Below are 13,303 nucleotides of genomic sequence, written 5' to 3'. Positions count from 1 at the left end.
TTATTTCAGCTTTATGCACTAGCAGAAAGCTTAAAATAACAAGATCAGAAACGTTTGCCTACTATTTCTACAGTTTTCTGTAAACGTAAGTAGGGACACAAGTCGGCCATTGTGACGGACATCTTTGGATTCCAAGATGTTTCACCTAATCTATCACACTTCTTAAACTATTCGTTCATAGCAATCGCTAGAACCAGCAACGGACAAAATACCGTTTCCCTACGCTTCCATTCTTCCATAATTATAGTACGCGTTTCCTTATATACACAGTTTGCTAACCAAATGCAAGCCTTTCTGCCATAAAACTACTTCACCCCTATACCTTCTCGCATACATTGGCGTAGATGCAGGGGTATACCCGGTCTATTGTGGGCCAGTTTTAAATGCTATATCAATTCCTCCCCCTGCTCCTCATTGGTCTGCATTCTGACGTGGCGCCATTGTTGCCTAAAAAAAGATCACTCGCAGTTATCTGGTTGGTACCTTTTCTAAGTGCAGCTGATCTGGCGTTACAAAAATTCATAGTGGCTCCTTCTAATGCTAATTCTAATTCTAAAATATTCTGCAGTAAATCCTTCAGCTGTCTAAAGCTAATACAAAATTCTACATTTATTGTTGAATGAATCTGGAAATTGAGAGAGCTCTAGGATTATCGCCAGAGATTATACCAGTAATTTTTCACCGATTTTTCCATTTGATTTCTACACGAATGCATGAAGAAATCCTACGAAAATTTCCCGAGTTCCCTCGTTGATTTTCATTAATTATTCGATTATAATTCAGGATTCTCTCAGGAATTTCTCTAGATACCTCAACAGTTTATTTGAAATTTCCACCTGGAAATGAAACAGTAGGGCGATTCAAAATTTAAAAATGTTTGCACCCATATGCTACTTACCATCCTTACCATAAAAATAGTGTTCTGTGAAATTTTCAGCTTTCTAGGTAGTGAATTAATGGTGGGCCAAAGACGATGTAGGTTTATGTGGAAATTACTATGGAGAAATTTTGAGAAATGTTTCAAACACGCTAGTACTGGAATGTGAGTACAAACTTTTCTTCCCATAGTGAAAAATCATTGCTGAATCAGCATGACCAGGGTCGTGGGTTCGAATCCCGCTGATCGCGGATCTTTTCGTAAAGAAAATTTTCTCGATTCCCAGGGCATAGAGTATCTTCGTATCTGCCACACGATATACACATGCAAAAATGGTCAATCGGCAAAGAAAGCTCTCAGTTAATAACTGTGGAAGTGCTCATAAGAACACTTATCTGAGAAGCAGGCTTTGTCCCAGTTGGGACGTAACGCCACAAAGAAGAAAAAGAAAGCTTAAAATTTCACAAAACACTATTTTTGTGGTAAGGATGGTGAGCAGGCATTGCATTTAATCTCATCTTTCGATCTTCTGAGCAAGATACGGATCAAATATTAGGATAATATCTTGGAGCTCTTTGATTGATTTTTGAACTTTATCTTTCACTCTCTTGTTTCAAGATGAAATCTTATCATCTGAGCAATCCGTGAATCAGAAAGCCATAACAGAAAGATTCGAAACAGCCTGGCTGTCACATCCGGTTATTTTTTGAGTTTTCAATCAGCGGGAGTAAATAGATGATTCGTTTCTTGAGGAAATCCAATTTCATTTTGTTATTTTTGGTTTTTGAGGAAATCCAATTTGGTTTGGCCACGCATATTGCGGCTACGCACATAATTTTCTTTTGCAAAACGCGAAGACCACAAACGAAACTCTCAAGTATTAGGATCAGAGAATGAAGCGCATGAGCAGAAATCCTTCTTAAATAATGAAGAAACAGAATATAATAAGTTTTAATCACCAAAAATAAAATTAAATAAATATAAAGTGAAATAAAAGCTTCCTTCGTGATACATTCATAATAAAATGATTCTCTAATTACTTTGCCCCTCTTACTTTTACCTTAGCAGATACAATTTTCCTGTAAATCACGTCACAGATTATAAAAGCTTAAATTAAATTTCATGAAAAAGGTGATATTTTCCCATGAAACTGCACGCATTTCTTGTTGAAGAGGATTTCCATACTCAGTGGTTCATCAACGAATCTAACTTATTCAGCATGTAGCATTGAAAGCAAAAGAAAATGCTCGCCATGTAGGATTTACTATTATCAGTCATCTCAACTGAGTAAAATATCCGTGAGCCATGAGAGCATAGCAATGTTATCGAATTAAAAACAAAATTGTCCCCATATGTCACCGAACAAGCTTCAAGATCATCATCTGATAGAGAGATGGAATTATATCAAAGCGCTCTTTGATTGCTGATAATATCCTTCCCCATCCGAAGATGATCAAAGTGATCAGATGAGATTGTAATGCCTGATGGTGAGCATGATATAGGAGATTGGATTTTCAAACTTTTTTAAATTTTGAACCACTCTATGCAACATTAATATCTCAGGTTTTTTTCCAATCAATCATCTAAACATTTCTCAGATATTCTATCCGAGGTTTTGCAGGGATTGCTCCAGACCATTGTCCAGGGTATCAGTTAGGTATTTTCAATACCATTCCAGCATGTTATTAAGAGAATCCTTCAAGGCCCTCAAGGTTGAAGTTGCTTAACCCGGAGGCTACGGGGCTGACATACAAATTCTAATTGCTCGTATTTGAGCATAACTCAATATTTCAATGACATTTTGAGGATTGCTTCACTATTAGTTGTAGTATCATGAATAAGGGGGAAGTATACATTCAGAGTATTGTTGACTAAGTTGTTCCAGAACATCTCTGGGTCAGGTAAAGTAAAATCGCATAAATTTCATTTTAGAACTTATTTATTATTTGGAAACTAAATGTTTAAATACCGTCAAACGGGGTAACTTACAACAGGGGTGAAACTTGCAACACAACGACATGTAACTGAATCGACGTTTTCTAAAGCATTAAGTTAAATTATTCTTATTTGTTACACCGGTTAAATGACCTTAGTTATAAAAAGAAAAGTTTTGGTGAGGATTTTGTTATTATTTCTACTCTGGTTGGTTTGCTGGAGGAGAAAATCATATCACACATTTGATCGTATAAAAACAAGACTGAAAAACGTTCCTAGCACCACACAAACGGGATATAAATATTATTCAAGGTATTTGCTATTCACTACAGTATTTAATAGTGTACAAAAGGACTATAAAAAAGTTTTGTTAATTTCACGTTCAAACCCTGAAAATAATTAAAAACGTTTTTGAGTACCCTTGAGGGGTAACTTGCAACAGCAATTTTAATATCAATGGTAAGATGTTTTCTGCTGCTTGTCATCAAAAACACATGAAAAAGCCAGATTGACCATTTATTTGTAAAATTACATTACAATTGTTGAACCTCAACCAACTTATTACACGTTTGGTATAAAATACTAGAAAAGTTACATGAATTGCATTATTGTTTGAATTTATTATATTTTCTTCGTGAAAACTATGATTAATTTAAAATATCTGTATCAAATGTAACTTGCAGATCTGTCATTGTGAACTTTTTGCATAAAATATAAAGATAGCTACTTTCAATGACCAACAGAGGCCATTTCAAGACATGCTATCAATATATGATACGTTGCTTTGGTTCGAATATGATTAAAAAATAAGTTATGTGAAGCAACACCTCAAAACCATTGCCGTTTTATACAAAAGTAGCACTAAAACTATTGAATGGTTTTCTACTAGCCGTCAAGACGACTTGTTAAACCAATAAAATACAAAATCAATTGATTTTTTAATCGGATAGAATCAATACTTATAATTCAATAAATAATAATGATTTTTCAAAAATTATCGTAGCTAGTTTCTGTTTATTGTCATGCTTTTATTGCAGTTAATAATTTAATGATTAAAAACACGGTATTGATAAAATTTTTGATAGTAAACTTCAGTCAGCATTGTGTGTTGCATGTTACCCCACATCAGGGGTAGCATGAAAAATGCACATTTCCAGCCCCTCCTGATCCCAGGAAACCAAATTATAATAAAATTAATACCACATGGCATTCTTTATGTAGCGATTAGGATACCAGATTGTATTTGGTTCATCTATGTCCTTAAAATTTTCTTCCAAATAGATTTGAAGTTGAAAAGTGTTGCAAGTTACCCCGTTTGACGGTACAAAAAAATGTACAGACCAGTTGTTTGTTATAAGTTACGATGTATCAGGGAATTTAAAAATGTATAATTGACCTGGAATAATGCTAAGGCATCCAGAATTCTGATTTTTGACCATAATCTACACATGTTCATAGACTATTCTAAGCGAGTGATGTCTACGTTTAGTGGTTTACCGCACTCTTTAAGCCTTAATAGACGTGTCCACAAATTTTGACAAGATATTGGATATTGGAAGTAATCCAAATCGTTTTGCAGTTCAGGTCCTTTTGATCTACCAAATCTACTAGTCTATACTCAATTCTCGTGAAACATTTTTATTCCTATCCATAAAGCATCAAGTGTACTGCCGTTGTACGCATAATTGTCCCATAATCCAAAATATGCAACCGATAAAAATGCGTATAAAGAACATAACACATTCATGTGTCGTATTGCCCAGTGATAAATCCAAATTAAATTGTTGCAATAGTATGAAGTATAACGTGTTCACCGGAATTAAGAGTTTGTGTTATGGAAAAAAGTGAATTTTGCTACGCAATTCAAAGCGGAACTACTATGCTAGGAAATTCGGTATTTTGGGTGAATTTCTACGCATTACAGATCCACTGATAGTAGTGATCTATTATGAGAAGATTAACTAATTATTTGACTTAAGTTCCCCAGAGCTATTTTCAAAACACCACAACTAAATCGTTCCTTTTCCATATCGTTAGGCAAAACACTTCACTACCCCTACATGGATGACTGATTCATGTTCTTTTGGCCTTGCATCATTCATACGAGTATTGGAAGTCACAATTTCAAAGTAATAAAACTCATGAAAAATATCGAATATTTCGCCTCAAGGGGTCAGGATCCGTCATTCATTTTGGAATATTCAATAGCAGTTTTTTTCGTTCCTAATTAAGAAAATTTACACGAAAATGTGTTCACTATATTCTATTCTAAAACCGAAAAACAGTGAACATATTTTCATCGAATAATTTTATGTTTTGAATAGAAAAACTGCAATTAAGGTTTCGTTTATGACGATGATTAAGATGACGGATTCTCGGACGTTAAAATGAAGCCCTTATTAACCTGTGGCCCGTGCTACTTAGTCTGAAAATTTCGAGGTGGGTCACTTGACCACTGATGACCACTGCAATAAGCGTTCTGAAATTCATATATGAGTTTTGGAATTCTTATAATAATTCTGAAAATGTGGTAAACGATTTCAATTTCAATAGCTTTTTACGTGAATATTTTGAAATTCTGAAGAGATTTTATAGCTTTATCGAAAGATATCGGTAGAATGTTTTCAATTCCGCTGTAAAATTCAAAAGATTTCTCCGTTTTCTCCACAATTTCAAAGTTCTGTCAGAATTGGTGGATTATTATCAAAATTCTAACGATTTCCACAGGAACGCCAAAGATTTTGTCCGAAATTCGAATGAGTTCCTTCAGTATCCCAGAATTTTCATAAAAAAAATACCAGAATCCCACAATTAGTATGGGTATTGTATGTTTTGGTGATTCCACAAATACCCTTAATGGTTCGAAAAATCTTTTTTTTTTGCTTTTTCGGTTATTGGTCAGATTGTATAGTTCCCGTAAATTTGAGTTCATTTGTTGAAAAACTACACTAATAATGTCAACCTTTATCGATTTGTCTGTGACACATGCCTGTGTACTTCAGGCTAAACTCACATATAAACTAACACAATTAGTCACTAGATTATCCCGTTTTACAATTGAACTCATAACTGTTCTTTCTGCTTTCAGGTCCACGCTGAGAAGGAAGTCTCGTTCGACAACGGGATCGATGGATCAGTCGCCGAAGATTGTTTCTTCGCGATGCGCGCCTTCGCCAAGGGATACACGTTCAACTTTATCGAAGGCGAAATGTACGAAAAATCTCCGTTCACGCTGCTGGATTTCCTGCAACAGCGGAAACGTTGGCTCCAGGGAATCCTGCTCGTCGTCCACTCGCACACCATTCCTCTGCGGAACAAGTTCTTGCTGGGCATTAGCGTTTACTCGTGGGTCACGATGCCCCTGTCCACGTCGAATATGATCTTCGCCGGTCTGTATCCGATTCCGTGTCCGAACGTGGTGGACTTTTTGTGCGCCTTCATTGCCGGGTTTAACATTTACATGTACGTTTTCGGAGTGATCAAATCGTTTTCGCTGTACCGTTTTGGTGTAGTGAAATTTTTCGCTTGTGTTCTCGGGGCCCTGTGCACCATTCCGATCAATGTAATCATTGAAAACGTGGCCGTTATCTGGGGGCTCGTTGGCAAGAAGCACAAATTTTACGTGGTGCAAAAGGACGTCCGGGCGCTTGTTACGGTTTAATGCGGGAATTACGTTTGGATAAGCTTTATCGGTTTAATATATTGGTAGGCACATTTCCTCTCGATTGTGGTAAAAAACGGGCCATGTTCGACGAACTACTTCATTACGCTGTCGGAAAGTAGGCTTCTAGGGACCCATAACTTTTTGCGTATGCGGAAAAGTAGAATTAGTGAGTTAGCTGTTTATCATGAACATGTATATTTTATAGCTCTTTTATAGTATTTTGCTTTTCTGATACACCAGGGAAAGCTTACGTATACTTTAAGTAACGAAAGTCATGTTGCTTTGTTATCTAAGAAAATGACGAATTAGATGTTTCTGGAACGAATGGTTTTCGTTTTACTTCACTTTTCTACTTAGTTGGAATAGTATTAATTTAAGAAAAAGTGTCAGGAGAAGGGAGTTGCTTCAAATCAGGAGATTTTCATTGTTATTTATTTTTGTGTATATTTTCTTGTAGCGATATTTTGCCGTGATAGACATTTTACGTGTAAAGTTATTATATTTGAGAACTATGTTCTCCAAAGTGTAGAATATGTAATTGGCATTTCCTCCTGGTCGTTTACGGAAAGCTGGGAGTACGCTCCCGATATAAGTATTCACATTCAAATGCTACACCATCGTCATTAACAGGTTATCGTTTACTCAAAGCACTCTCATTGGGTTATTCATTAAATGTTGTTTGCATCGCTTAACGTTCCATAAAATAGTCTCTCTTCGGTATGTAGACGAGAAAATCACGTAAAACAAAAACTCGCATCACAATGGACAAAACTACTTACAAACATTATGTTTCAATGCGCAAAAAATAGAACAATTGCTGCTGCATTACTAGAACAGAAACTTGAAACCGAAAATTTAAAGCAGAACGTAGATAACTTACACACATTTAATCGAAATTGATAGCAGATCAAAAACAACCTACGTCCACACATGTTGTTCATTATCTATTTAATAATATAGCAATGATGGCAAAAGATAAATATAAAAACGGAAACAAAAAAAATCAAAAAACTGAACTGCATGAAATCTAGTTAATAATCGCTACTATACCATTGATTGGAAGAAATAATAGTAAAGCAAACTCACACAAAACTAAAAACCAGCAAACAGAAATTATTCCAGTATCGGTAGTGTTTTAGGCTTAAGGAATGTTTCTATATATTTTTCTATGGAAACAGCCATTTGATATGAACGGAATAACGTAATAACGATGAGTACCATCATCGGATCGTTTGTATGTTTTGTCACGCGAAGGATAGTTTTTCTTGCGCTCCTTGCATATGATCTTATCTTTGTTTGATTTTCTTCTACCAATTCTACGAAATGATAACAGCGCAACGGTGATTAATTCTCCAGTAGATGCATTACTATGCACTACTTATCAAATCTGGTGTTCCTCAGAATGAAAAGTGACACATTTTATTACCAATGGCTTCTAATTTAGTATCTTATTTACCAAAAAATTCAAGTAGTGTGATGTAGCTCACTGGACGATATTGTTCTCAGTGCTTTCTAATATCTATTGATTGAACTCGAAGATCTGTTCCTACTGATAAAAAAGAGTACTATGGTAGTATCATTTGACAAAGCCTTTGTTTTTAGTTTTTCCTTTTCGAAGCGTGACATAATGTACAGACAATTCGTCCCGAATGCAGGATTATTCGACACAACAACATAGATGATATAAAACAATTGATTCTACCTGTAATTGAATTTCAGATACATATTAATAAAAACATATAATTAAAGCACATCGACTGGTGAGGTAGCCAATCGCACAAAATGGAACAAAAAGAAATGCCCGTTCGTCAAACGAACAGTTCATCACTGGGCCACTGGATGTTTCGTGTTTTCCGTTGCCTAATGTTAATGATCGTTCAATTTGTGCAGCCTTCTACTAAAGACGTTGTAAATTGTTTTATTTAATGTGTTAACGAGCAACTGCATTCATTTACGATTAGCTGCATGGGAGTTATTCACTTATTACTCGACACCTTGAATAATAAAAGGTAGAACTTCTCTCTCCAACCGTGAAGCAATCAAATAGTTTGGATCTGTTAATACTGGTCCTTGGCTATTACACCCGACTCTTCGCATAACTACTTCTAGCGCATTGTTAAACTATAGGCACGAAAGTTCATCTCTCTGTTGTAGTCTACGGCGGGATTCGAACGAATTGAAGTGTTTGCCTGAATTCTTACAACAATTTTGCACAACATCCATCGTGGCACTGATCAGTCTTGTAAGCTATACACAGCCAATGCTACGCTCAAAATAATCCAAACGTCATTGTTACGTGAAAACATACGTGGTTTTTTCCATCGCACTTTTCACGTAGCTCTTACGTTAATCATAGGTAGCCCAGAATGAACGCATGAACTTTTGATCTTCGTCCATTCCACCGGCGCTACAAGTAAGAGCTACGTGGATTTTCCGGTAGCCTTTACGGAGCGTTTCAATAGGACCTAGATGGTTTTGCATTAAATTAACTAGAATATAGACCAACCTTATCTCTAATAGGCTTTGGAAGAAAACTAATTCCCAACTGGAAAATGTAAACAAATCTAAAAGATTGTGATATATTTTTATATATTTTTATATTCAATCTGAGCATTGTGAATCTTGTTTCCCAAATGTTGTGAGTATGTTCTGTTTTATTGCAGCCTTCGCGTGCTATAATTGATAAAGGTTATAAATCAGGTGTAAAATATGCAGGGATTCTTCGGTATTCAAAGCATGTTTACCTTAAAATCAATCTAACACAGGGTTTAAAGTTCAGCAGCTTCTGAAGTTCTGCAAAAATCAAGCGGGCGCCATCTTGGGATTTGCGCTCAACACCGAATGTACGTACAATATGCAGATGTCAAAATGAACTTAGGCACCTACGTGAATTTCACGTAAGTGCGATAGGTAACCTCAGTAACAATTACCGATTCACTATTTGATGGTTATGAATGGCTTAGTGATCTTTATCTTAATCAGGTGAAGTGAAGGCAAAATGAATTTGGAATGATCTACGTGATTTTTCACGTAGCAATGACGTTTGGATTTTTTTGAGTGATATTTATTATACCACCTTCAAATTCATGAGAAAGTGATGCGTTTGAACCTGATATTCACGGCATTTTGTAGGATTTTCCGATCGATGTCCAGTTGGTTTGCTACAACAGGTGAGAACCAACGAAGGATGATCTGGGATGAAACTTTGTGGGCCGCATTTAGAATGGCGATCGTTCCAACTCCAACTTGCCACCTCTTTTCTTCCACTCTACCATCCTTACCAACTGCTTCAATGTTTTTGAGCTGTTAGTGGAATCCTTAAATATCCTTGAAGTGTGAGATGGTTGGTTTCCAATTTACCGTTTGTGCTGGATGGTATGAGAAATCGAACATTACGCACTAACAGACCTAACAGAAAAAAAACTACCTACGATAGCACTTTTCAGCTATCGATTGTCCACTGCTATATCAGACGTGTCCGGCGTTGACGAGTGCACAACAGCAACTGATCCGGAGATTCTCCCATCGGTTTTTCTAGGACATCCTCCAAGAAGCCCAATTAAAACATGTGCGAAAATTCAACCAGAAACTTCTCTAGAGATGTCTCCAGGGATTTTTTTTACAAAATTGTCCTTCAAATTTTTTTTTAGGATTTTAATAAGGGATTTCTCTAATGATATCTGCAGAAATCACTCCAGCGATTACGCCTTAGATTTCTTTGGAAATCCCTTCGGTTATCCTTGTAGATTTTTCAATTAAGTCTTCAAAGATTTGTCCAAGCACTCTTACAGGAGTTTTTTTTAGAAATTTCTCCAGGGAAATGTGAATTAAATTTTTCAGAAATTTGAGAAATATTCGAATAAATCGTGAGATGTTTATAAAGCAAATCTTAAAGTAACCTCTGGAAAAACTTGTATAAGTTCATAAGGCACCCTTGATGAATAAGGGTTAGCATGAGAAGTCATTGACTTTTGATGAAATTTTAGCAGAGTTTTTTAGGTAAACTGCTCAGAAAATAATAATAATGTGAATCTCTGGATAATATCCCGTAGTATGAGGATTTTTGATAATTTAATTGATTTTTGTTTTGAAAATCTGCAGTAATCCTTGCATGAAATTAAACTTTTTTATATTAAATTTAGGGAAGGGATTATTAGAGTTTTATTAGAGTGCTCGACACTGAAGAAGTCTGTAAGTCGCAGACGAAATAGCCCTATCTGTCAAGACAAGCAACACATATTAGAGTTTAAAGGTATTTGCTCACCTTACTAGTGATTTTAGTATTTTATTTATTTTTTTTTTTTTTTTTGCAAAAAGTGAAGTGTTAAAGTTTAATTTGTAGTTGCATGAAATGCTGGAGAAATTCTTAAAAAAAAAATCTTAATGATAAACTCTAAACTAAGGAGTGTATCGAAAAGTAGTCGCAAACATTCAAAACGGTGTATCTTAGAGCATAGTTTATCTTTTCAAAAGCTTTTTCCACGCAAATCTTCATCATGTCATCAAGTTTTGGATCAACTAAAACAATATTGAATAATATGCAGTCTTAATATAAATACAATAAGATTTATAAAGGATAGAAAATATAATCTTGCACAAAATTACATTTTTGAAGTATCTTCTGAAGATTCGATGATTTGTTTTGACCAAAATTTATATCAAACAAAATGGGATGAAAAGCTTAATCTATCGGAAAATATGTTTACTACATATAGCAAGTGAAACGGATTTCAAAAAAAATATATATATATATATATATTGGTCTAAAAAAGCTCAATTATAGAAATAAGGTCGGTTTTTGAAAGCCACTTTTGTTAATCAACTTTTGAAGCTCTGCCATATACAGCGGTAATTCTATAGAGTACCATTTTTTACTTACGTTACTTCATAAATATGCAAATTAACTTTTCCAATCAAAAACAAATATTTTATTCGTTCCAATCGTTCGATATTAATATTACCATTAACGTAGAGAAAGAAAAAATTAAAAAAACGAGGTCCTTAAAAATGGACTTTTTTCGATTTTTGTATTTGCTCTCAAATGCTTGTTAATGTATTTTTCAATAAATGTTTTACACCATGTCACCAGAGTTGTGGCACACAATATAAGCATAAACAAAAAACATTTTTTCTCAAAATTTAACACATTTTTTAACACATAAATTTTTTCAGAGGTGTGCAAGATTTTCATCGTCATCTGTTAGTAATTCGAAAAATTATCGTACAAAATGCCACTTTATTGAAATAATATCACCGCATCATAATTTTTAAAACAATTGTAAAGCACTTCTGATCAAAAAATTGTTTGTGCGTTCAACCCAATATTTTTGAAATGGTTTTGAATGTTTGCAACTACTTTTCGATACACTCATTAAATGATGAAACTGAGATCAAATTTGAAAGATTATTTGGAAAATTCTTAATAGATTTCTTCGAATAACCCCTTGAAAATTTTTAGGAGCATTTCTATGAAGTAACCGTGGACGAAATGGCGTAGAAATGCTTGTTGGGTTTCTCGGAAAACACTTTGCGGGTTTTCTTGGAAGAAATTCTGTGGGAATTTTTGGAATATATTCTAGAATAATAGTTCTTCTTCTTCTTCTGTCGGGTGTGGGATCACTGCGTCCATTTGTTAGGACTATTGTGATATACCCTATTACTCTATGTACACAATGTTTTCCAGTAGCAAATGTGCCTTCGGAATACTTTGCGCATTTGACTGAACTTTGAACCATCTGCCATTGATGGGCAGAAGTCCTAGGTTGCAGTGTTGTAGTTCCCCCAATCTGGCGTGATCAGCCTAATAAAGCTAACCACCTCCCTGGGGATGCGTTCCAAATATCAGCTGGCTGTAAGTAGTGCTTGCCAAATATTTTGAACCTACGATGGATGTGTTCACTGCAAGAGCAGAGAAGGTGTTGTGAGGTTTCGTCCGTCTCGTCACAGAAACGGCAATTTGTGTTTTGGACGACACCGATTTTGTATAAGTGGTATCTGCTTGGGCAGTGACCAGTTATTAGACCGATGTATGTTCTGAGAACCCTTTTGTTGAGACCTATAAGTTTTTGTGTTTGTGTCGTGTTTATTGTTACGAACCTTTTGGACTGATTCGCATTGGAAACTGTATTCCAATTTGATTGAATTTGATCGAACAACCAGTTGTTCAATTCCGTGTTTATTGCAGAGTTTGAAATGCCAAGGAATGGCTCTGGACCAATGAACATATTGGTTGATCCATTCCTTGCTAGCTGATCGGCAATTTCGTTACCCTCTAGACCCGTATGTCTTGGGATCCAATATAGTTTAACTCGATTGCGTTCAGCTAGCGATTTCAGTGCAAGAATGCATTCCCACACAAGTTTTGGGTTGCAAGTGAAAGCCTTCAAAGATTGAAGCGCTGCTTGACTATCAGAGAAAATACAGATGGTGGCATGTCTGTAATTTCTTTTCAGACACAGCTGCGCACATTCCTTGATTGCATAGACTTCTGTTTGAAAAACTGTAGGCCACTGTCCAAGAGAGACAGAGATTTTGGTTTTCGGTCCGTATACTCCAAACCCTGTCAAAATATTCATTTTTGAACCATATGTGTAGAATTTAATAGATCCCGGTGAAATGGTGGGTCCACCTCCTTCCCATTCCTCACGGGAAGGAAAGACCACCGTGAATGGCGAGTCATAGTTTACCACTTTTTCCATCCAGTCACTACATTTCTCAACAATAGGATTTATCGAAAATTCGTTTAATATACTGAGGTGACCTGTTAAGTCCCCTGACAGTAAGACTGTTGATCGTTTTAGCCTAAGAGCACTTTTCTCAGCATCCAG

General features: G+C 35.6%; 1 protein-coding gene across 6 annotated transcripts in view; it reads left to right on the top strand.

Annotated features, from left to right (window-relative positions):
* The window catches only part of LOC5565253 (beta-1,4-mannosyltransferase egh), an 87,914-nt gene extending 79,687 nt beyond the window's left edge, over positions 1-8,227 (top strand). For all 6 annotated transcript variants that reach the window (XM_021846102.1, XM_021846092.1, XM_021846087.1 and 3 more), the window contains one exon: positions 5,901-8,227. In XM_021846102.1, the coding sequence (XP_021701794.1) occupies positions 5,901-6,473 (573 nt within the window). In that variant the 3' untranslated portion in view covers positions 6,474-8,227. The remainder of the gene's footprint in view (positions 1-5,900) is intronic.
* The last annotated feature ends 5,076 nt before the right edge of the window (positions 8,228-13,303 follow it).

Source organism: Aedes aegypti, chromosome 1, assembly GCF_002204515.2.
Source record: "Aedes aegypti strain LVP_AGWG chromosome 1, AaegL5.0 Primary Assembly, whole genome shotgun sequence".
Classification (NCBI taxonomy): Eukaryota; Metazoa; Arthropoda; class Insecta; order Diptera; family Culicidae; genus Aedes; species Aedes aegypti.
This window is presented reverse-complemented; position numbering and strand designations above follow the sequence as displayed.